Below are 27,096 nucleotides of genomic sequence, written 5' to 3' on the forward strand. Positions count from 1 at the left end.
CTGAAAATTATATTAATAAAACTAGTTCAATCGGTACCTGATTAATGTGTTTTTGCTGTGTATTTTCTGTGTTTCACCTCAGCAAACTGGACTGGAATCAACAATTTTCTTTGATTATAAAGAGTTTCTGTCTGTGTAAATCTCCAAATCAGTCACTTATGAGGCTCCATTACTGTTATTATACTGCCTTACAAGCTAGCTCTCTAGCAGAGAGTAGTAAACAGCAAGGCAGCTCACTAGGTTTGAAACAAGGAGGCTAATAGTAACCTCCCTCTCTCTCATTCCAGGGCTCTGACTGGACTCTGTCGGAGTTGGACGCTCTGTTGCTGATCGGTACGGTGGGTCACACCTTGAGTTTGGGTTCCAGCAGCTTCATAGAGGAGGAGCACCAGACCTGGTACTTCCTGCTCAACACGCTGTGCCTGGCCATCTTCCAGGACGTCTGCAGGAAGTACTTCAGGGAACAGAGGCATCGAGGTGAGGAACGGGACGAGGGGCCTTTGCTTCCCTCCAGCACGGAAGAAGGACCATCATTCTCCCCGGCGGTGGAGCTGGGAATGAGTTCGGGCTCAGAGAAGTGGCTGGCGCTGGCGACCCCACTGCTGACCTTGACCTGCTGCCGCCTGCTGAGGTCACTGAATCAGACCGGGGTGCAGTGGGCGCACCTGCCCGACTTTGGACACTGGCTCAACAGGTGAGAACACAGAGACATCATGTTCGCATTTGAGTCCTTATTTATCTTAGGTAACATTTTAATAAATTCATTATAAATCATTTTGGATTATTCATTTTTAAGCATGTTATATTAAGTATATTTAGCTGGAAATAAGGTTCCTGATGAAAAGTTTACAGTTACTTAATACCAGTTGCAACAGATACTAAACTAATACCATTGAGATATCTTTCTTATTCTTCCTTACCTTTCTTGGTTCTTATTAAAGGGATAGTTGACCCCAAAATTACATTTCTGTCATTAATTCCTTCATGTCTATTCAACCCAAGAAATTATTTAATAAAATAATTAATTTTGTTTTCTTTCCACACAAACTATTCTCGTAGCTTCATAAAATCGGGGTTGAACCCCTGATGTCACATGGACTATTTTAATGAAGTCCTTACTACCTTTCTGGGCCTTGATGGTATCAGTTGCATTGCTGTCAATACAGAGTCAGAAAGCTCATGTATTTAGCTTTTAATAACTTTTTGATATCAAGCATGTCCACAGTAGCCAGTATTTTACAATAGCCATGTCTGATTTGACTGATTTGGATGTTAAGTTTAAACTTTTTAAGGAAGAGCAAAAGCTCACCGCTATTAAGGAAGAGAAAGGAATGGAATACTGCATGCGGAGTCTTTCTCTCTTGATTATTGTGTTTCCATTATCGTTTTATAAAACTAAAATTCAGTGAACCGCACTGTCCTAATAACTGGAGCTGTTTTCAGTCATTTTTGAGGATGTGCTGCTCTGCTCTGAACCGTAGTGAGACGTCTGATGTCTGCATAGGGAGGTAATGGTGCATTCACACTGACCGCGATTAAATCACCGGAGGTTGTCGGGTCACTGCACCGCTTGTTGCTCGTAGGCGTTTCAGCTCGACAGCAGGATTGAACCGTGCCTGTCATATCATACAGTCTCTGTCACTCAAAATGAAGCTGTGGTGGAAGATGATCAGTGAACATCAAGTGCTCTGGTCTGTTCCTCAAACAAGACTGTCATGTGACTTCAGAAGCCTCGTGTTATTGAATTAATGTTCACAGCCTCTGAATCTCACAGTCTTTGGTTTTATATCTGAGAGAAGGATTCTGGACTCTCTTTTGGGTTTATATTCAGACTGCCTGCAGACTTTTTGGCTAGTGAAAAGACACCGCAAAGAAGTTTTAATATATTCGTCATTTTTATTGTGCATTTTAATCGGCATTATAATAACCAATACAACTCTTTTCAAGATTCTTTTCTCACACCGCAGGACTGTTTAAGTATCTGGTAGAATCGTAATAATGACCAAACTAGTCTGCATAACAGTTCTGTTTGTGAATATGTTATTTGTCAGCTAATCGGATGCCTTCTTGCAGTCTGTTGGATAAATGTCCTCCAAACTTCCAGCGTTTAAACACCCTTCATCTCGGGCGATTACATTTGTTCTCTCCTGCGTGTTGTGATCCATGAGTCTCTCTAACACACGTACACACACTTACAGCCAGATGGTACAGCGCTGGTCTCTGCCAGGATTATTCTACCCCATTAGCCAGTATCCAACCGGTCAGCCAATCAGAAACCAGCTTGGTCTCACACAAAGACCCTCAAGAGTAAATACACACAGAAATTGCCAACAATCCGGAAAATTTTTCCTCCATTTTTTTTTTTTTTTGCTCTGTGTTTAGTAACTTTATCCCTGTGTAAATTTGTACATAGGTTAACAATCAGCTAACATTGAATAACATTTCTGCTTACTTTTGTTCATAAAACAGTTGCGAGGCCCATATGCTACACTTTTTGAGGTTTCTGGAATTGTAAATTAGTTTTACATGACCAGTTTCTCAAGTCTCAACATCACATGACATCCATCTGATAAAAAACAAATGGCAAGTGTTTTCTTGTTGTGCTCTGATTGGTTAATTTTACAAAATTTTTGAAATTTTTGCCCAAGCAAATCTGTTTATTTTCTGTTTTCTGAGTTATGTCTGGTGGATGAAATGATAATGTAATTTTTTTGTTGACTTCTTAATTTTTTATTCTATGCTCATTTCTGACACTTTCTTTTGTGAACGTGATTATGTAAATGCATTTTACCAATTTTTAAATAAGTCTCATCTGTTCACCAAAGCTGTATTTATTTGATTGAAATTACAGTAAAAACAATAAAATTGTGGAATATTAGAAATATAGCTCCGTGTCCTGTACATATGGTTGATTTCAGTTCAAATGTATAAAAAGGCCATGTAATTAATATATGAAATATTATATAAAATTCAATGCTCTATTTAGAATCAAAACTATTTGTTTTATTTAAATTAGTTAACTTTTTTATTTAGTTTTTTATTTGTCCATTTCTTTAGTTTCTTCTTTATTGTCGTGACATTTTGTCTCATTCCAAACTGTCTTTATCCCTGTTGTTTATTTTTCCTTTTGCTTACTCTTCCATTAATCTGTTCTGTTCTTTTGTTTACTCAGTTGTTCATTTGTACACTCTTTCTTTTCTTAGTTTGGCCATTATGTTCTTTTTTTTTTGTTGTTCTCTGTTTGTTAGTTCTTTTGATCATTATTTTATCTAATTTTCTCAACAATACAGCATTATTTGATCATGCATAATGTATTAAAATCAGTAACATTGTGAAGTATTGTTGCAGCTATATTTTATATGAATGCTGCGATATATATATATATATATACAGTATTGTTCAAAATAATAGCAGTACAATGTGACTAACCAGAATAATCAAGGTTTTTCGTATATTTTTTTATTGCTACGTGGCAAACAAGTTACCAGTAGGTTCAGTAGATTCTCAGAAAACAAATGAGACCCAGCATTCATGATATGCACGCTCTTAAGGCTGTGCAATTGGGCAATTAGTTGAATTAGTTGAAAGGGGTGTGTTCAAAAAAATAGCAGTGTGGCATTCAATCACTGAGGTCATCAATTTTGTGAAGAAACAGGTGTGAATCAGGTGGCCCCTATTTAAGGATGAAACCAACACTTGTTGAACATGCATTTGAAAGCTGAGGAAAATGGGTCGTTCAAGACATTGTTCAGAAGAACAGCGTACTTTGATTAAAAAGTTGATTAGAGAGGGGAAAACCTATAAAGAGGTGCAAAAAATGATAGGCTGTTCAGCTAAAATGATCTCCAATGCCTTAAAATGGAGAGCAAAACCAGAGAGACGTGGAAGAAAACGGAAGACAACCATCAAAATGGATAGAAGAATAACCAGAATGGCAAAGGCTCAGCCAATGATCACCTCCAGGATGATCAAAGACAGTCTGGAGTTACCTGTAAGTACTGTGACAGTTAGAAGACGTCTGTGTGAAGCTAATCTATTTTCAAGAATCCCCCGCAAAGTCCCTCTGTTAAAAAAAAGGCATGTGCAGAAGAGGTTACAATTTGCCAAAGAACACATCAACTGGCCTAAAGAGAAATGGAGGAACATTTTGTGGACTGATGAGAGTAAAATTGTTCTTTTTGGGTCCAAGGGCCACAGGCAGTTTGTGAGACGACCCCCAAACTCTGAATTCAAGCCACAGTACACAGTGAAGACAGTGAAGCATGGAGGTGCAAGCATCATGATATGGGCATGTTTCTCCTACTATGGTGTTGGGCCTATTTATCGCATACCAGGTATCATGGATCAGTTTGCATATGTTAAAATAATTGAAGAGGTCATGTTGCCCTATGCTGAAGAGGACATGCCCTTGAAATGGTTGTTTCAACAAGACAATGACCCAAAACACACTAGTAAACGGGCAAAGTCTTGGTTCCAAACCAACAAAATTAATGTTATGGAGTGGCCAGCCCAATCTCCAGACCTTAATCCAATTGAGAACTTGTGGGGTGATATCAAAAATGCTGTTTCTGAAGCAAAACCAAGAAATGTGAATGAATTGTGGAATGTTGTTAAAGAATCATGGAGTGGAATAACAGCTGAGAGGTGCCACAAGTTGGTTGACTCCATGCCACACAGATGTCAAGCAGTTTTAAAAAACTGTGGTCATACAACTAAATATTAGTTTAGTGATTCACAGGATTGCTAAATCCCAGAAAAAAAAAATGTTTGTACAAAATAGTTTTGAGTTTGTACAGTCAAAGGTAGACACTGCTATTTTTTTGAACACACCCCTTTCAACTAATTGCCCAATCGACAGCCTTAAGAGCGTGCATATCATGAATGCTGGGTCTTGTTTGTTTTCTGACAATCTACTGAACCTACTGGTAACTTGTTTGCCACGTAGCAATAAAAAATATACTAAAAACCTTGATTATTCTGGTTAGTCACATTGTACTGCTATTATTTTGAACAATACTGTATATATATATATATATATATATATATATATATATATATATATATATATATATAATGAAAACAGTTCAGGAGAACAGCATTTAAATAGAAATTGAAATATGTATGTTTTTGTAACATAACATGCAGTAACAAGTAGTGCGTGTAATAAGAATAATACAATTTTTGCCTGATATATTCCTTTAATAGCACCTTAGAAGTCAATATTAGTTTCATGCATATAAACATGATCCACTTATATCCAGAGAATAGAATCTGTGCTCTTTCAGTCTGTATCTGGTGTTTATAGAGCTTATCCGTTAAAGCTCCCGTCGTGGGACCTCGTGGGATCGATAGCTCCCATCTCTTAAGTGCATCACCTGCCGTCCACATCTTAAAAGCCTTCAATGCCACACATAAAGACGTTTCTCGGCATGTCTCTCTCTTGTCCACCAGCCAGCACTGATGGAGAATAATTATTGCTGTTGTAATAAATCTCTGTTCATTCGTACAGGAGAGATGGACAGGTGCCAGAGTCTCTGGAGCGTTTTGCTGGGGTTACAGGAAGGAGAGTGTGATTTCCTGTCCTTGTGGTTTGAATCGGTGGACTTCTCATTACATATATGGAGCTTATAATTATACGTGCTGTAATGAATCTCAGCGTAGAAGGCTTTTATTATGATTATGTTTAAAGTGCACTGCATGAGAGCAAGTGAACTAATGCGGGAACAGTATGAGATGATTGTTTAAAGGAATAGTTTATCTAAAATAAAATATTAAAGGTATCTTTTAGTCACCATCATGTAGATGATTATCAATTATACATTACTTTCAGAATTAACAGAATGATAAAGCTGCTCTTTTCCATACTAATGAAAGCGAATGCAATTGACAAAAAATATATATCTATATATTTTATATTGTATTACATTACACCTTTTCTGTTCAGAGTTTGTGTAAACTTTGTTTTTAAAAACATCATTGATTTGGAATTTGGGTAGTATAGTGTTTTTAATTTTGAATGCTTTATTACTGTATTCCAGTTAGATTTTTTTTTTTTGATTTTTTTAGACGTTTGTTTCTCTGGAATTTGGCGGCTGCTATTATTCTTTTAGTTTGCACTAATTTATAACTATTTACTAATTAATATATACATTTTATGTCAGTAAGAATGCTTTTATTCAGCAAGGCTGTGTCAAGTGACATGTACAATGCTACAGAATATTCAGAATACATTCAGTAACGATTCCTAAAAATCACTGTTTCGCAAAAAAAATAAAATAAATAATAATAATAAAAATAAGAAGAACTGTTTTCAGCATTGATAATAATCAGCTATAGTTCGTCAGCAGCAAATTAGCATATTAGAATGATTTTTGGATCATGTGACACTGAAAACTGGAGTAATGGTGCTGAAAATTCAGCTATGCATCAAAGGAATGCATTACATTTTAAAATATATTAGATATTGTAATTTGTAGTAATATTTCACATTATTATTGTTTGTACTGTATATTTGATTGAATAAACGCAGCCTTAGTGAGCATGAACGTTAACAGTTTAAAAAAATCTTTGACCCCAACATTTTAAATGGTAGTTTGGTTCATATTTCTGAGATCTTCATTGGATCTCTAAAATCACTATTGCTGGATTTTAGGTCCATGTATTTAGAAACGGCAGCATCATCCTCATTTTTCTCTGCATTTTAACTTAAAGTATGTTGTGGATTGTCCTAAATTCCTTTTTTGTTTTGCAAAGGGTTATTTTATTATTCATCCAAAAAGCATGCATAAATGCATAAAATAGAAAGCCAGAAATAGTATACATACAATCAGTTCACCCAATTTGAGAACTCTTATCATTTGATGGCAAAGATGAATATTTTAATTGCGGCTGATTTGCACAAAAACACTTTTGCTTGCTTCTTACGAAAGATTCTAATATTCAAACTTCATAATTCATATGAAACAGCTGACACTTGAGCTGAACTTTAGACATCAGAACGGTTGCACAAATAAAGTAATTATCCTCTTTTTCGCTCTCTCTGTTCATTTGCTCAGATTGACAGGTCTGTTATTGTCCTGCGCTGACCCTCTCGGTATTATCCGGCTTTACTCTGACAAAACATAGCTTTCTCATTTCTGCGATATGCCAGCGCTATTGTTTGAAGAGTCTAATTGGATGGCCGTTGCGGAGTATTCATTCAGAAGTTCTGCTGAGTAAACGTCTGCAGTTGTAAATGAGAAGAGGTTTGTTTCCAGTGTCCGAACTGACAGGTCTGGACGCTGGTTCCCGTATGCCGTCGTGGTCAACAAAGTCTGAATGTTGAGATTTGTGTGTGTTATGTGCATTATAGGGTCGTGTAGGTGTGCCATCTGAGAACAGATGAGCAGAATAAATGGACTGGGATGGGAATGAGGGTCTAATCATGTTTCCTGTTTTGGGAGTAAACCTCGTGACGGTCGCGTTTGTCAACATGTTGGAGTGGTTTCAGTGACTGAAAGTTGCATGATGGGACAGCTACACACACACACACACACACACACACACACCGTCAACAGTCGTGGGAGGGGCCTGTGCAAAGTAGGGCTGGGTGATATATATCGAATATTAGCGATAATATCGTAATAATTTTGACTACTATGTAAAATGTAAAAATATCTGAAATATTGAATATTTCAAAATCAAACACACTTTCCCTAAAGAACATGCCGAACGTTCAAAAAAGGAACATGTAACTGCGGACTGCTCTACGCGCCTCTACTACGAGAGCTTTCATGAGAGCAGTTGCCAGATAACAATAGTTTAAATCCCCGAATCTGAGCTTCGCTGTTATAAGGATACATTTTCTGCCCGGTGTTTGCTTATTTTCAAGCAATTGGGCAAAATCGTGCTCACTCCTCATTGCGGAAGAGCCGCCGCCAATAATCTGAAAACACTAACATGCTCGGCCCGAGCTTCATAAAGAATCTTAATGCAAAAAGTAGCTCCTAGTGACAAAATTCTAACAGAATTATTAGAAATGTGGCCGTTTACTCTTTAAATTAAAGAAAAAATCCTAGTAAAGACAAAAAGTAATTCAGAAAGCATTAACCCTTAAAAGAGGTCTTAAGGTCAAACTTGTTAGGAGCACAGACGAGGACTTCTAAGAGGCTTAAGAGTTTCTTTAGCAGAGGAGAAAATGGCAGAAAAATGAAGAGGCAGAAGAAATTTGTTGCAGACAATGGATGACAGTCACAATATTGCTGTTTTGATCAAATAAATGATGCGTCAGTGAGCATGAGACATTTCTTAAAAAAAAAAAATTTGTAAAAAAAAAAAATACAAGGTAATGTTTACTTGAATCTGTTTTTAGTTTTTGAATGATATGTACTTATAATTAATTTCTCTTACTTTGTCCTACATTTAGATTTTTTATTTGAATGCGATGTATTCTGGGATTCTTCTTTTCAATGCTGCCTTACATGTTTTATGCTGGTGACTTTTTGAAACCGCCATTTGCATCAAGAACGCACCTGTGGTTCCTGCAGCTCATTATGTTTTGGATCTGAGCTTCACAATGAGGAATATTTTGCTCATACACACTTTCCGGAACAATCTGAGAATATCATACATGCCCTTGCACTTATTTTGAAACCCGACCCTGAAATGTGCACTTATGTGCACACATATGCGCACAGGTGTGTGTGTTTGTGTGTGTGTGAGAGATGCATTAGTAGTCTTCTGGCTGTCTTGAAGCAGATAGATGGGGAGCAGAGAGACACTCAGGGTCACTGGCATCAGGATGAAAATTTCTCTCTCCGTCTGTGTTATCAGTCTTTTTGTCCTCTACTTGCTTTTTTGCGTGCTCTTTCAGCACCCTCTTTACCTTATTCTTTCCTTCTGTCTCCCCCAGTCTCAATTTCTCACTGTCTGCACCCTCCTTTCACCCAAAATAATTGGTCCTAAGTATATACTGAATATACTAAACAAAATCAGTGCCAGTGTTGAGTAGCGTGTTTCCTTTTAGGACAAAGCTGTCTTTAACTTCACTTTGTTTTATGGACAATCAGACAGTAATTGTAATCAGAAAAACCGATTAGTAACCCTAGAGTTGGAGTATTTTTCGATTTGATTCAATTCTCAGTTCATTTTGAGTTGGACATGACAATAGTAATGACTTCGTAATGAATACTAATGATATATTAAAAGAGCTACTTTAAAATGAGTTCTTTACAGGTCTGATTATATAGGGCACACCATAAGCTTGTGAGAGCAATGCAATGTAAATATGTGTGGTGTAATTATTGTCTTAATTTTGTGGTGTTCATTCTTCAACCGCAAACCAACAACTCCTCTAAAACCTAATTTAATTTAATGTAATGCTTTATATTCGCATATATATTTACATTTACATTTAAGTGTTTCTTCTTAAAGAAGCAAACAGACACAGGAATGCTTGTAATACCAAGTTTTAGACATTGTTCAAATAAGTACAAGCTAGAAAGTAAAGAAATGGATAAAGAGAAAGGTGTTTTTGTTTTTTTTTGTTTTTATACAATGAAGTTTCGAAAGAGATGAGTTTTCAGCCGTCACTTGAAAATTATCAGGGATTCAGCATTCCGGATAGGAGTGGGAAGATCATTCCAACAGCCCGGAATGGTGAACGAGAATGTTCTGGAAAGTGATTTTGAGCCTGTCTGTGATTGTACCACGAGGTGTCGCTCACTAGTGGATCTCAGACTTCTGGAGGGGAGATGTATATTTGTAGTAGTGAGTGTAAGTAGAGGGGTGTTGAGTCTGTCGCTGTTCTACATGCAAGCATCAATGTCTTGAACTTGATGTGAGCCACAACCAGTAGCAAGTGCAAAGTGCAAAGAGAAAAAGAGGTGTAACATTTTGGGTTTGTTGAAGACCAGTCGTGCTGCTGCATTCTGAATCATTTGTAGATGTTTGTTTGTGCTTGATGGAAGTCCAGCCAGAAAAGCATTGAGTTGTCCAGCCTAGAAACGACAAGGGCCTGGACAAGAAGTTGTGCAGCATGCTCCGTTCGAAAGGGTCTGATATATATATATATAATCATCATTGTTTGCTTGAGCATCTACATTTTTCTGACACTATATATATATATATATATATATATATATATATATATATATATATATGTATATATATATATATGTATATATATGTATGTATATGTATGTTTAAAATTGTGTAAATGGCACAAATAAACAAATATACAAATTAAACAATGTTAAGATTTTTCAAGTTTGTAGGTGTCCAGGTACAGAAACTGAATAATCATATGTAAATAGCATTGCATAGTCTTTACTGTATAAAATAAATATAGTTGATTCTTGTTAAAATTACAAAGTAATTTAGTAAAGAAAAGTGAGTGGTTTTCTCCCATCACTAAAATAAAAAAAATAATAATAATGTAATAGAATTATATAAAAAATAGAAAAGCACACCACAAAATTACTAAAACTTTTAAATAAAAAATTAAAATATGACAAAAAAAGCTAATTCAATGTAATGATAAATACTGTAATATGTAAATTAGAATTAAATTGAAAATTACTATAGCTAAAACTGAAATAAATCTTAATTACATTTAAAAATTTATTTTCAACTAAACAGTTATTAAAAAATCTATAAAAATGGATAAAACACATCTACTGAAACTTTAAAATTTATAATGAAATCTGAAAATATAACAACAAAAGCTTATTCAAATAAATACTATAAATACTGTAACAATAATAATAATAAATAATAAATAATAATAAAATAAAAAAAGCACTTGTTGAAGTTTGTGTAAATTATTCAGTTCCAGTGTTTTGTTTTATTTTATTTTATCTAGTTATGAATAAGAACATACATACATTTCATTTGATTATGAACAGTATTTATACAAATGTTTGCTATCACAAATTTTATACACGCAAGTAGACAAGTATTCTTGGGCCATATAGAGCTTTATAAATGAGTAACTTAAAAGGTTCATTTAGGATACTGCCTGTAGAGGACAGCTGCCTATGTAGGCTGTAGACAGCAAAGTGGATCACTATGTGTTGGAACAGAGCCTCTGTCTGTGTCTGTTTTTCTGTGGGTAATGAGCAGTAGATTGTGTGGATTCATGTCAGGGTCACATCCATGCACACCTTTAGCACTTACCTTTCCTTCACTTCACTTCACTACACACTCACACACACACACTCATCTCTGGTTCACTCCAAGACACACACCTCATCAAGTCTGCGCTGCTGACACACACACACACATACTGTACATGCACACCGTTTTGGCCCACACCTGATTACCTTAGACGAGAAGAGCACACCAGCTGCATTCTGAACACTCTAACACACACACACACACACACACAGCGGCTCACTTTCTCTGCCTCCTGAATTCTGATGGACTAATACATTTATCAATTTTCATTAATTAGACATGTAACCTCCCATTTTTGTCAGTTCCTAAATCTTTTTTTTTTTTTTTTTTGAATATTGTTAATTATAATAAATATAATGTATGTATATATCAGGAGTGTTTGAGCCATTGGTTGCTCTGTTCTCTAGATATCGAAACAACAGAATTCCTGAAGTAGAAATCACATTCACTTATATTATAATTCAGTAGCATTTCAAAACAGACCTACCATGAAGCATTGTGAACGACATGACTGAATCAATCTCCTGTTAGAATATACAGTGGGCACGGAAAGTATTCAGAGCCCCTTAAATGTTTCACTCTTTGTTATATTGAAGCCATTTGCTAAAATCATTGAAGTTCATTTTTTTCCTCATTAATGTACACACAGTACACCATATTGACAGAAAAAAAAAACAGAATTGTTGACATTTTTGCAGATTTATTAAAAAAGAAAAACTGAAATATCACATGGTCCTAAGTATTCAGACCCTTTACTGTGACACTCATATATTTAACTCAGGTGCTGTCCATTTCTTCTGATCATCCTTGAGATGGTTCTACACCTTCATTTGAGTCCAGCTGTGTTTGATTAGACTGATTGGACTTGATTAGGAAAGCCACACACCTGTCTATATAAGACCTTACAGTGCATGTCAGAGCAAATGAGAATCCATGTTCCTCAGAGTTTTTGTCCCAGCCACGACAGCAAGATGTGACAAGTGGCAGTAGATTCTATTTTAGGAACCGTTTCTATTTTGTACCAACATTACACTAACTATGACAATGATGATATCAGGTACTGATTGTGTGCTTTATTAATTTGTTGAAATGGTTTAATGTGAGTTTGTTAGACATTCAGCTAAAATCTTTCAGAAATGTAAAAAAAAAGAAAAGAAAAAAAATCCATGAATGATGTGTAAAGAGAGTTTTTGTGCAAACATTTTAAGAACTTCGAACAAATGTTCAGTTAATGTTTCTGGAAGAACATTTGTTCATAGCTTTGAGAGAGCCTTGTCATAACATTAGCCAAAATTCTGATAACACACTCTTGTTCAAATATATATATTTTATATTTTTAGATTGTATTTGTATGGGAAATAAATGACTTAAAGTTAATAGTATTTTATTAGATTTTTTTATAATTTGCAATGTCGGTTTGAGCATTTGATTTGTGATTTGAGCATTGAATTATAGATTTATTTATGACAGTTTTCTACTGGGTTGATATAGAAAATTAAATATCAAATACAAATGATTTTTAATACAGTTCATGCTTCCCCTGGGGAAATTGCATTTGAGCAGCTGATTTCTCATTTGAGCAGCTGATTTCTCATTTGAGCAGCTGATTTCTCATTTGAGCAGCTGATTTCTCATTTGAGCAGCTGATTTCTCATTTGAGCAGCTGTTTTCTCATTTGAGCATCTGATTTCTCATTTGAGCAGCTGTTTTCTCATTTAAGCATCTGATTTCACATTTGAGCAGCTGATTTCTCATTTGAGCAGCTGTTTTCTCATTTGAGCAGCTGTTTTCTCATTTGAGCAGCTGTTTTCTCATTTGAGCAGCTGATTTCTCATTTGAGCAGCTGTTTTCTCATTTGAGCAGCTGTTTTCTCATTTGAGCATCTGATTTCTCATTTGAGCAGCTGTTTATTCATTTGAGCAGCTGTTTTGAGTTTGATTTTCACTTGATTTTTAAAGCGTTAAAATTTTTATTTTAAGTTTGAAAACTTCCACAGAGTAGTTAATTCATCATTAAATATGTCCACAATCTTGAAAATGTGTCTTTTCTATTTTATTTTATTTAAATTTATTATTTTGTTAATGTGAAGTAATAATCTATGCAATATTTCTGACTTTCGACTGAGCAGCATTTTTTAATCTGGTGTTTTTATATTTTTTATTATCAAATTGTTGTGGATTTCCAAGTTCCCAAGTTACACGCTCTATTGCAACTTGTCGTTCTGTTGCACTTTTCCAAGCAACGAGTGTGGAATTCTGAGTTAAATGGAACGCAGCGTATTTCCGACATGACAGAAATCCAAACAGAAACGGCAAAAAAGTGTGTTATTGCACAGAAACTCAGTTTAACTTGGAATATTTGTTGCGTCATGCTTGTTTATGCTGTCATAAAGTGTTTGTTTTGAGTTCAAATCACATGGGCTTTGTCTTTCTGCGGTTTTATATTCAACGTTTGCATGCATATAAGGAGAACATGTCTGCTTGTTGTTTATTCACCGTGTGTGTGTGTGTGTGTGTGTGTGTGTGTGTTTTCAGTGGGGATCATAAGGCGTTCCTCTCTGTGTTGGCGGCGGTGTCTCTGGTTCTGATCTTTCTCCTGGTTCAGCGTCACTGCTCGCTGGTGTCTAAGATCGCTCTGGCCCTCGGCCTGCTGGGAGTTTACAGCTATCGCGCCGCCGTCGGAAACGTCCTGTTCCCATGGCAACGCAGCAGCCGTGCCGTCTCCAAGTAAGTTTGATGATATTTAAATATCTTATTGGCATTCCTTGAATGTCAAATGTTGAATAAATTAGCTCTCCTCATTATCGTTGTTGTTCAACAGTCTGATGTTTCTTCGCTAACTTACTGTCCGTGAGCTCCTCTCGTCGGAAACCTGACTTGCTAAACGTGGGGATTGAGTGTTTCCCAAGGGTTTTTAACGTGAGAGCTTGACCTAAGAGGTTTTAGTTCTGACTCCAATTTTTTTAAATGGAATAGTGAAAAATTTAAATACAAGCAGTTGCTGGTAGCCATTGACTTCCATAGTATGAAAAAACAATGCTATGGAAATCAATGGCTATTGACTTATTGGCTGTTGTGTTACCAACATTCTTAAAATCTCTTCGTTTGTGGTCAACAGAAGAAAGAAACTCAGGTTTGGTCTTTGACTTGAATTAGACCATTGATGCTTTGGTCCAGAAAGAACCGAATACACATTCAGAGCCCAAATCTTGTCTGATCTTCCACACATTGACTGGTCTTATTGTCACTGATTCATTGATGCATCAGACTATGGAAGTAAATTCAGTTGCGAACACATTGTGTCCTGTGTTCACAAACACCTAGATGCTGCATATTAGATCCGATTTTGAGATTGTTGTTGGTTTAAAATGCTTGTTGAGCTCTTCTGTAACAGAGCTGTTGCTCTTTAAGCTCTATTTAAAGTATTTGAACAGTTGTAGTTTCTTTGTAATATGTATTGCATGCCACGCAAAATGTGTGTGAATGATTATATAGTTTTGAGGTCTTATATAAGCACTTTATAAGCATTTGCAGCATAATTACTCCAGACTCCAGGCTTCAGTGTCACATGATCCTTCAGAAATCACTCTAATATGCTGATTTGCTGCTCTGCATTTCTGATTAATATCAGTGTTGAAAACAGTTTTATATTTCGCATATACCAGTTCTTCACACACACTCATAAAAGTACATACTCTTCTGAAGCACAAACACACAGTTCCAGTTTATTTCTTCCCCTTGACATTAACTCCCACCTAATTAAATCTTTGACCTCCTGCCCTTGGTGTAGCGCCACAGGCTGTGTTCCATTACACACTCTCCATATGACAGAGGGAGCGCGAGCGTGAGGTAATTGGCAGTGCCACCCTGTGCCACCAGAGTCACTCTCACACTCATTAATCGATGCAGGACATTGTTTATGTTGCCCTGGCAACCTCTGGCTCGTCTGTTTAACAGACGTCCAATGACTTCTGACCCATCCGTTACTTTTCCTCTCTCTCCCTTGTCTCTGTCTTTATATCATACGCTTTTTGCTTTTGACCCAAATTAATGTTTATTATAGTGCATTTAAAGGGGTAGTTCAGCAAAAAATGAAAATGTAATTTACTCTCATGTCATTTCAAATCTGTATGAATTTTTGTCCACTACGAATGCAATTAAATTAAATGGGAACTGAGGATTTATAAAAAAAGTAAAAAAAAAATAATTCCCTTTTATTTAAATTGCCTTTCAAGTAGTACCCACACGTATCAGGGAAATCCCATAACTGAATATGGCAAATTAGATAAAAGAGTCAATCATCTTATCGATAAAATCATCATCTCATTGTTTTCCCCTAAAATATACTTCCACTTTAACTGTACTAACCTGAGAAATATAGTTTTTGCCATGCTTAAGATAAAGGCACTAAATTATATGAATACAACTAATATGTTTTTGTATATAATGTGTGTGTGTGTGTGTGTGTGCTCGTTTTTGTGACATCAGGACATAACTCTGTATAATGACACGGGTATGACGCAGGTATTACAAGGAGAGGGTGATTTATGAGGACTTAATCCATGTCCCCATTTTTCAAAACGCGTATAAATCATACAGAATGAGTTTTTTTTTTGAGAAAGTAAAAATGCACAAAGTTTCCTGTGAGGGTTAGGTTTAGGTGTAGGGTTGGTATAGGGCCATAGAATATACAGTTTGTACAGTATAAAACCAGTACGCCTATGGGATGAACCCACTTTTCACAAAAACAAACGTGTGTGTGTGTACAGTATGTGTGTGTGTATATGTATATATATATATATATATATATATATATATATATATATATATTCATATTATTAAACAACATATATTACAGTATAATAGTATAATTTTATATACACACACACACACACACACACATATATATATATATATACACATGAGCGTGTGTTTACATTGTGTATATAGTTTTTGTGAATATTTTGAATTAGATTTTGTTTTAGATTTTCTGTTTTCTCTCTAGTGTTATTTAAAGTGTTACTAATTTCTTATTTAGTTTTAAATCTAATTAAATAATATATGACCCAATTAACAAGTAAAAACTGACAGACTCCGTTCTTCTTCTGTGCTGTTGTGTATGTGAGTGTGATCAAGCCATTCACACAGTTAATACCTTTCTGAATAGATATGTAAATTACAGATGTTTCACGCTGCTCTTAGAGCCGTAAACAACCTCTAGTCTGTTTTGCATCTGATTTATCCATGTAGGAAGACCAAAACAAGAATTATTACACCACATGCATGAAACAAGCTGCTAAACAACTCAGTGTGGGGTTTTTAGTCAATGCAAAGTGTTTCTTCATGTAAACAAGAAGTATTCATAGCTTTTCTGACTTCATAAGCACATTTTTAATGTATGTAGGCTACTGTATGTACACATCATAATTATATTAGACAGCGTCTTTTACTGATGAGCCAATCCCAGAATACAATGCAACAAGGTAAGTGAGAAATGGTACAAATGTAAGATTAATTTTGAGCTCACGGTTGTTTGGTTTTGCTTTTTTGGAACATTGTTCTAGCTTTGATTAAAAAATATAAATTAAACCAAAGCGCAGTCGACTGTAATGGAGAAAAAACACAAAAGACGGACTGAAAAGATGTCAAGCAAGATGCTCAACGCTGTTTACAGGGGAAATGATTGTTGTCAGAGAAAACTGCGCGCAAAAGAAATAAACAGGAATTTTGGCAGAGACAGTAATTTTGTGGTATTTGAGTGGAGTGTGGAAAATGAAGTGTTGGAGCATCTAGTGACAGTATGAGATATCGGCTGAAGTCAACATCATAAACTGTGTTGCCTGAAAAGCATGTTACATGGAGAATATAGAAGCTCCACAGTCGTACGACCTCAACAAAATCTTGTTTACTATCAGAGAGGAGGAATATGACTTCCACAAACTCTACTTAAGGGACAGAGGAGATATTGTGAGGTGAAAACATAGCGCTTTTATGGAGCCAGAAGAGTCTCGATAAAGATAAATGCACACACTACAGTCACATATGCACACATAGGATTCATACATGCACACACATAATTCATAAATACACACACAGGATACACAAATGCACACAAAATTCACAAATGCACACACAAAATTTAAAAAGCACAGAAGATTCACAAATGCATACAAAATTCAGAAATGCACACAAAATTCAGAAATACACACACAATTTAGAAATGCAAACAACATTTACAAATGCACTCAAGATTCACAAATGCACAGGACAAGATTCAGAAATGTATTTCTGATGCACACACACATATATCTTGATTTACAAACTGCTTGCGGTCTGTGAACTTCACTGCATTTGTGTGTGAATTTTGAGACTCCCTTGACTTGGCTCGACACACAAATGCCTTTTTTTAAACAGGGAATGATCTGCAACCAATCAGATATCTCCCTTGTTTTAGCCAATCACAAGAATGCACCCCACGTGGGGGATTGTTTACTTATAAGCCAATCAGCGAACGACTCACTTTCCTCACGCAGAGAACGACTCACTTTCCTCAGCGAACGACTCACTTACCTCACACAGCCAGCGACCCACTTTGCGCAGCAAACGACTCACTTTCCTCACGAGTCACGCAGCGAACGACTCACTTTCCTCACCCAGCGAGCGACTCACTTTCCTCAGCGAACGATTCACTTTCCTCAGGAGTCACGCAGCGAACGACTCACTTTCCTCAGCGAACGATTCACTTTCCTCAAGCAGCGAAGTTGAGCGAACGATTCACTTTCCTTACGCAGCGATCAACTCACTTTTCCTAAGCGAACGACAGCCGCAGACCCACTTTTCGCAGCCAGAGAGCCACTTTCCTCTCGCAGCGGACCACTGACTCTCTCTTCATGTAGGTAGGGACTGAATATTATAATTAAAGTGACTTCTATATTGCATCCAAAAGAATATTTAGATATATTTAAATATTCAAAAAAGTTTAAACATTTTTTTTTTTTACTTTCATTAAAATATTTCAATAAAATGAAATAATTGCCTATTGCAAATTTATGAATCCATGGTTAACTTTTTTTCTGCAGTCACTGGGCTATATGTATTGAGACATTTTTAAATTTATATTTTGTGAAAAATAATAAAAAATAAACCTGAATTGTAATCTAAACATCTGTATTTTCATACAATTTAATACAATTGCTGTGTGAACATGTTAATGTGATTGGCTTATAAGTAAACAATCCCCCCACATGGGGTGCATTCTTGTGATTGGCTAAAAGAAGGGAGATATCTGATTGGTTGCTGATCATTCCCTGTTTTAAAAAAAAGCATTTGTGTGTTGAGCCAAGTCAGGGGAGTCTCAAAATTCACACACAAATGCAGTGAAGTTCACAGACCGCAAGCAGTTTGTAAATCAAGATATATGTGTGTGTGCATCAGAAATACATTTCTGAATCTTATCCTGTGCATTTGTGAATCTTATCCTGTGCATTTGTGAATCTTGAGTGCTTTTTTTTAAATGTTGTTTTACATTTCTGAATTGTGTGTGTATTTCTGATTTTTGTGTGCATTTCTGAATTTTGTATGCATTTGTGAATCTTCTGTGCTTTTTAAATTTTGTGTGTGCATTTGTGAATTTTGTGCGCATTTGTGCATCTTGTGTGTGTATTTATGAATCATGTGTGTGCATCTATGAATCCTGTGTGTGCATATGTGAATGTAGTGTGTGCATTTATCTTTATTGAGACTCTTCTGGCTCCATACGCTTTGTGCATTAAAGCTGAAAGCGCAGACAGTTCCTCCAATAAATAATAAGGAAAAACAAAAGGGAAACATTTTAAAATAATTTTCTTCAGGCAGGGCAGATATACTCGCTAAAATGAAAACCCATCCAAGTAGTAACTCCACAGTTGATGGATTTTTTTCTCTTCAGTAGCTCAAGTGTGACTGTTAGGATTTTATGTGTACTCTTTTTGTTTTTTTTGTAATATATACCAGTTTTGTGCCCTTGGGAATGATTATGTATGTATTAATTTATTTAAATTTTTCTGTGATTTTAGTCTCTCTCTATACACACACACTCGGGCAATTAAAAGTTTGGAATAATTACAATTTGTAAAGTTTTTGAAAGACGTTTCTGATGCACACCAAGACAGAATAAAAAAAAAAAAACAGTAATGTGATTGTAAATTCAATTTAATTACATATTTTAAAATGATATTTATTCCTGTGATGGCACAGCTGAATTTTCTATTATGTTGCTGCTCAAGAAACATGTCCTGTTATGATCAATGGTGAAAACAACAGGTGTTAATAACAATGTTCTTAACGATACATTGAAATACATTGATATTTTTTTTTTTTTTTTTTCATTCACTTATTTAATTATTCATTTATAAATTGAATGATGCTTTCAAAAGAATAGCATTTATTTGAAACAAACATTACAGATGTCTTTACAACTTCCTGTTTCCATCAGAAACCAAAACGTTGAACGATGTTCACTAACATTGTGAAGTTCTTGTACTCCGTTGGTGTTTATTCTGTCAAACGTGATTTTATACTACACACCAAACTTTTTTTTCTGTTAGGTAATGAAGGCCGCATTCATATTCAGGTAAAGCAGCAGTGAGGTCTATCTGTGTGTAGGGTCTTCCAAAGGCCATACATGAGACTGTACTGTCCTGCACCCTCGAAAGTACTCACCTCAAGTGCTCGACCCTCCAGAGGGAGCAGGGCACGGTCCTTGAAGCTGACTTTCAAGTGGAATATTCCCTTTTTTCTCAGTGTTTTAGATCCAAACGCATCTGAAGAGAGTAATTAAAAGCATTCCGGCACACCTGCGTCAGGACGAGCTCTGTATTTTTATCCTGATTAATCTAGGGGCATGTGTTGTGCTGACACCTCATTTGAGAATGTTTATGCATGCGGATCCCACACAGAGATGGGAATGAATTCTGCCTCAGATCAAGAAATAGAAACATTTCTCCTCTAAAGCTTTTTGAGATACTACCTGTAGTAAAAGGGTTTAGACAACAAGTGTGGCGTGTAACTCGTCTCTCACAGTTTGTGCTACAAACATGCATAATATCTCAAATCGTGAGGCTTGTTGAGGAGAGGTGTGCAGGTGCTTTTCTAAAAAAATCTGATGCGCAGTTAATGACATGGAGATGAGCTATTTTGGCCATTACTCTGAATAATTTCAATTTTTTCATGTGTTTGTTAGTCATTATAGCCTGAATGATACTATGCTCTGCTCTAGGGCTTATATATATATATATGTATATATGTATATATGTATATATGTATATATATATATATATATATATATATATATATATATATATATATATATATATATATATATATATATTATTTAATGCATGTTTGTCTTTTTTATATTATAATTTTTGCTTTATTTAGTCGTTTATTTATTTGAACAAACTTTTCATTATTTAAATTTTTATATTTAATATTTGTATTTTTTCTTATTTTTTATTTATTAATTTGTTCTTTCCAATGTTTTTTTTAATAATTTTTTGTTTCATTCATTCATTCATTCTTTATAAGAATTCAACACCCTAGCCACCTATTTATATTTATTTTTCTTTTTATGTATTTTTTTTATTTATTATATTTATTAAACCTTTTATTTCATTTTTTTTCCTTTATTTTTATTTGTATTTTCGTATTAACCTTTAATCTAATGGAAATTGTATTAATTCCAACATTTTTGTTTATACATTTTTGTTAGTTTGTTCATTTGATCTTCCTTTTTTATTTATTTGCTTATTCACTTATTCTTGCAGTTATTCAGCCTTATTCATTTATCATAATTCAACACCCTAGCATCCACCCACAGCACCCTAGCTAGCATCTAGAACTCCCTAGGAATCATGGCACGACTTTCGCATGTGTTAATGTTGGCCATAATATCCTGCCTGACTCTCGGTCAAAGTGCTCAAAGTCTGCTGTGGGGTTAAAGGTCATGGTTTCTCTCATTTCCTCCAAAATCAGATGGACAGCTATGGGCACAACAGATCAGCAACACTGCATAGCATATTTATTTATTGAGTTTATATAAGTCAGCGCGTGGGGTCTGTTGTCTGGAGAACACCGATCATGGTCTTGCACAATGTTAGCCTTAATAAGAGTGGACATTTCTAAATCTGACGCAAGATCTGGAAACCCAGACCACCTTTCCTTCACGCATTTCACACACACACACACACACACACACACACACACACATTATTGTTATTTTTGTGCATTTCACACATCTTCAGTGCCAGACTGAAAACTGTCAGCCCGAGTGAGTCTCTGGCAGAACTCAAAGATTAAGGATGTTCAAATAAATGCTACGCAAAAAAAAATAACAAATGTCAGTCTGTTTGGCTAGATCTGCATAGTTTCTGAGGGTAAGGATGAACAGGTTTTTTTTTGCTGGATTTGACACCGTTTACAAGGTTCATAATGTTTGTGAATCCAGCACATTGTAAAATGAGCCTCATTTGCATGCATTTGCCTAATGAAGAATCTCCTATTTATATACGTATGCATGTTGCAGCCCTGTAAAAGTGCACATGCAGCTGGTTTTGATGGACATTGTAATGTATGTTTAGATTAATCTTCACTTTCAGTGTACAGTAATTCATCATTGGAAACTTGTTATTGGAAAAGGTTCATTGGAAAAGGTTATTTTGTCAACAAGGGGGCGGGGCTTAGGAGTAACTCCTTCTGATTGGTGCTTACTAATGAGTCGTAGCCTATTGGGAGCATCATTTGATTGGTGCTCACTGAAGGGGTGGGGCCTATTTGTTCTTTCTTTTTTTGATCAATTGTTCATGCTAATCGCTATTTTTTTCCAACTATTTTATTTTTTTTATTTTATTTTTTCTTCATTCATCTGTTATTTTGTTCCTTACATCGTTTTTGCTCATTCATTCATTCATTCATTCATACTTAATATTGTAGAAACTTAATTTTCTGTAGAGTTGCTTTGCAATGATTTGTATTGTAAAAACAATTCTAAATGGATTTTCATTTTTTCTTGTTCATTCTTTTGATTATGTTAACTTTATATATTTATTTTGTTAATTTCTGCAATTGTTTCTTTCTGAATGGACACTCATGCCTTCATTTGCTCTTATTCTTTCTTTCACACTCTCTGATTGAGATGCTCTTATTGTAGACAAATAAAGCATTATGTCATCTGTATTCTTTCTCTAAGAAAAGACATGCTTATGTGTTTTGGCTCTCCCTCTCCTTTATTATGCTGTAGTCCACAATAGCATTTTAAAACTACTTGGCACTTTGTTGCTCACCATTATGTCATTTCATACCTGAGTGACTTTCTCACTTCTCTGGAACTGAAATTGTAAAGAAAAGATTCATTCTGCTCTTTTTCCATACAATGAAAGCTTGTATGACTTTAGAAGAATTGGAAAGGAGTAGTGCAAACATTTTGCATCTCCTTTTGTGCTCCACAGAAGAAAGTAAGTCAAACAGGTTGTAATGAGTGTGAGTAAAACTTATTTTTCTTTCTCATGAAGCACTCTATATTGAAACAGTTCACGTTTATTGAACTTAAAACATTAGTTTGTTGGGTAGCATTATTTTACACAGGAATGTACAAAGGAACAAATGAAATAGAAAGATCAAATAAACAAGAAAAAATTTAAATGAACAAAAAGTTGTTCAACTATTGCAGGATTGAGCAAAATTAACGAAAGAAATTGAAAAACCAAATGAACAACCATTTAGAATTAATGAAATGTAAAGCTGCATGAACAAATTAGCTAGCAAAAAAGGTCAAAGGGACAAAGTAACAGAAGAATAAACAAGAATAAAAAAGTTAAGATAAAATAATTGAAATAAAAATAAATTTTAAAATTTTACCTTTTTTAAAAAATATTACCTTTTTTAAATTAAAATGAATAACCAAAGAAACAACAGTTAATATTAAATAAATAGAATGCACTTCTGGATGATCTCATAAATAAATAAATAAACAATAAATGAACAAACAAAAAGAAAATCAAAAGGACAAACTAACTAATTAACAAAAATGAAAGATGAGAGAAAAAAATGAGAGATCAAACAAATTAATTAATGAATAAATTAACAGGAAAGAATGTCAAACAGTTTGTATCAACATGAGTGTGAATAAATTATGATTTTTTTGTTTGTTTAAAACATGCCTTCTTAACCTTTATAAATATTATAGTTCACACAGTTTATTGAATTTAAAGCATTAGCTTTGCAGGTGGCATTATTGTGATAAAGCACAATACTGATTCTTCCTCATTTGTTTGTGCAGGTTAAAGCAAATCCAGAGACTGGATTCTCATTCAAGTGTGTGTCTGGTGATTTTATCCGGCCGTCGCCGTCGGTTTGACACTTTTTCCTGCTGCGTCACTCTTTCTTCATATGCGTCCATCCCTAGGAACAGCGTGCCGTTGCCAAGTTCTGGTTGGCATGGTAACACGTGTTTTACTAAGTGTTTTGTGCAGATGTAGTCTGCTCTCTGATAGAGCTTATTTACAGTGAAGAGGAACATAGACAGAGTGGCAATAAAAGTGATGAGATTTTCCTTATTCTCCTGGGAAATTGCTGGAATCCCCCGCCTGTTTTGCTCTAATCACGTTTAATGTGACTGATCCAGTGTTTTGTGAAACTGCAGAGTCTCCAGCTACAAGCGACTGATGATTTAACATAGTTAAAGAACATAGAGTCACCCTTTTGAAAAGGAGCTTTTAAAAACTGCACTATACAAGCAATTTACACAAAGTGCATCTAAGCTATTCAAGGGGACAATGTACTGCATCTTAAACTAGATTGGATTATATCATTTAATCAGAAGTATTTCTGGTTAAAGAACAAAGGTTTCAAATGAGTGGATCTTGATTAGAGTGACAGCATTAAGCCCGGTTCACACCAAGAACTATAACTATAAAGATAACTATATTAGCGTCCACACCAGCGAACGATATTGTCTGTTTATTCTAAGCACACGTGCGTCTGCCGCTTTCAATTCTTGAGCTCGTTTCAGTTTGAATTGACTCTTCGCCAAGACCCGCCCCCACTTAGTTACTGTTGCTAAGTCTGACAAGCCTTGGTGCTCTAACACCACACGTCATGTTCTCACACTGTGAAAAATACATCGCAAAGAGGAAACCGACAATGCTCCGATTTTCTTTTTTTTTTTTCAATCGCTTTCAATTTATTTATTTTTTACATTTCAAACAATAAACACCGTTTTGTGGCTCTTTAATGTGTTGTGACGGATTGCTGTAGCACCTCAGTTCAAGCGGCATGTGAACCATTTATTTCTTCCTCTTTACTAGTTATAGCACGAAATAAACATGAATGAACATCAGAGGGTATCTTGTTTCAATCACGGAGAGATGTCAGTACATGTTTGTGATTAGTGGGCGGGGCCTAGAGCCGTAGGAACGGAGCCTGCTGCCATCCTCCATGATGAGGAGGAGAAGGGAACTCCTTCCGGTTGCCCTAAACCCGGAGGAGCCGTCGCCATCCATCAGGCGGTGGAGGAGAGCTAGTCAGCGCCAGTTCCAGGCTTCAAGACATTTACAAGAATCTGTCATGATTTAGATACAAATGGGTCATTGAATGTACTTTGTCCTAACAGTAGAAGTATTAATTTAAGGTGTTTAGCCTGCAGAGTGGTCTATCTGTATCTCTGATGCTGACCTGATATTGTCCCAGCCATTTTCCTGCATCTACTACATTGTAAAAGAAGAAGGTGGTGTTTCAGGCGGTTTCCTCCAGGTGATCCCGCATGACCTCCTGTGGGCAATAATAAGTAACTTCTGCTCTCTGCTGCGGAGCGCCAAACCTCACTGTTATTGATTCTCTCCTGGCTTCACAAGCTTCGTCCAAAATGAAGACGAGCCTTCAAACAAAAGGGTGCTCGCAGTCGATATTGATTCTTCTGTGTGTTAGAAAGAGAGCGGGTGAAAAAGTGAGTGTCTTCAATGATCCTAAACAAGAATCTTTCCTTCTGCTTTTCTCACGTTCTCTTTCAGGGGAACCGTCGAGGCGCAATTCGTTTACGTTTTCGTCCTCGGTATCTTATTCACCGGCGTGAAGGACCGGTTGCGCTCGCAGGTGATGTCGTCAGCGGTGGACAGCAGGCGGCTGAAGAGCAGAGGACTGTGGGAAGTGTACAGCGGCGTGGTGTTATTGGTGGCTCTGTTGTTCAGAGCTCATAATTTGCCCACGCTGGCCTGCTGTCTGCTCATCCAGACAATCATGGCTCAGTTCATCTGGAAGAAGCTCCACTACGATGCCGCCCAGACCACCATCATGCACTACTGGTTCGGCCAGGCTTTCTTCTACTTTCAGGTAATGAGGAGAGGATTGCATCCATAAGAATGGCTTTAAGTGGAGACAATAGAGGTCTGGTTTCTTCCATTAATGCGTATTGATTAAATAATTGTAGTTTCATAGTTCCCATAATGTTTTTGCACATTCAGGTCGATTGCTCGGCCCAAACCGCAGTTTGATTCCATTTAGAGTTTGAACACTTTTCATATTGGATTGATGAAGGGTTTACATTGCAATCCAGAATAAGACTGATTTTGGGCTATTTGGCACCAAATTTTGGTATGTTTGTAATATCAACATTACAATACCATCATTGAGAGTAGTTCATGAAGAAGTTAAGGTGTTAAGTATAGAAAGTGAATGTTTTTGTCCGGTTTAACAAAAAAAAATGTACACATGCAAAACTGTACTTTTTACTTTTTTGATGCAGTTTTGTTAACTAAAACCATTAAAATATTTTTTAATAGAAAAAAAAACTACAATACAATATTGGAATATATAATATAGAAATATTAGGAAAATATTAAACAAATGTTGTCTTTAAGGCTAATATGAAAAATATTTGATAAAAAATAAAAACTTAAATTTTAAATTAGAAATGTTGTCTTTGATAACAAAAAAAAGAAAAAAAGAAATTGTTATATGAATACTGTAATATAATTATTTTGTAACATTATATATATCTTAATCGTCATGTTCGATCAATTTAATGCATCCTTGCTGATAATAATAAGACATCACATTATTTCAATAATATTTTACAATATTACTGTTTTTACTTAATTTTCTTCTCATCAAATAAATTTAGTTTTGATAAGCAGAAGAGACTTCTTTTAAAAACGTTACATATTTGCAATTATTCCAAACGTTTAGTATAAATGACAAACATTAGTACAAATAACATCAAAACTGACATGAAATAAAAGTCACCAAACTTTTTTTCTGACCATTGGTGAACTCTTTGGTGAACACTGGTGAACTCTTTATAAACCTGATCAAAAGAATCAGGTTTATAATGATACATAAAGAGTAATTCACAGCTGTGTGTGTGTGTGTGTGTACAGTTTAGGGTCATAAATGGTGCTTTACTGACCAGTTATCATTTAAAGTGCCCAAGCAAGGAATTATGGGCTTGACAATGACATCATCATCAAAAGGACAGTCAGGGTCAATGCAACTGAACTGTCAAAGGATGGATATATTTCTCTTTCTATCCATTAAGCAGGGTGAAAGTGATTGTTAATTGTACAATCAAAGTGTCACATTGATTTAGATAATTTTTTTAGATAAGCATAAAATAATGGGACTAAGAGAGGCAAGAGGAGAGCATGGAGGAGGAAGATTTTCCAATCTGTGATGGACACAGTCTTCTGTGAGCCACTGACAGGAAAGAGCAGGATTTGTTTGTTTATTTCCCCTCTTCCTCATCCGTCCATCAGCCAGGATGCCTCAAACCTCTGCTGCATCAATTTACTGCAGTTTATATCGGCTTTTTCAGTTGAACCCCTCAGACCTAAAATATTTACCTGGTTAAAGTTTGGTTAAAGGGTTAGTTCAACCTTTATGATAATTCTGTCATTAATTACTCACCCTCGTGTTG

At 35.6% G+C, this 27,096-nt stretch overlaps 1 protein-coding gene across 1 annotated transcript in view; it reads left to right on the plus strand.

The window, feature by feature from the left end:
* Positions 1-266: 266 nt before the first annotated feature.
* LOC113048645 (GPI ethanolamine phosphate transferase 2-like) overlaps positions 267-27,096 on the plus strand; it is a gene marked incomplete at its 5' end in the record, with an annotated part of 35,983 nt that continues 9,153 nt past the window's right edge. Inside the window, 3 exons of the mRNA XM_026210505.1 lie at positions 267-694; positions 13,689-13,880; positions 25,196-25,514. Of these exons, the coding sequence (XP_026066290.1) occupies positions 267-694; positions 13,689-13,880; positions 25,196-25,514 (939 nt within the window). The remainder of the gene's footprint in view (positions 695-13,688; positions 13,881-25,195; positions 25,515-27,096) is intronic.

The sequence above is a fragment of the Carassius auratus genome, chromosome 29, assembly GCF_003368295.1.
Source record: "Carassius auratus strain Wakin chromosome 29, ASM336829v1, whole genome shotgun sequence".
NCBI classification, from domain to species: domain Eukaryota; kingdom Metazoa; phylum Chordata; class Actinopteri; order Cypriniformes; family Cyprinidae; genus Carassius; species Carassius auratus.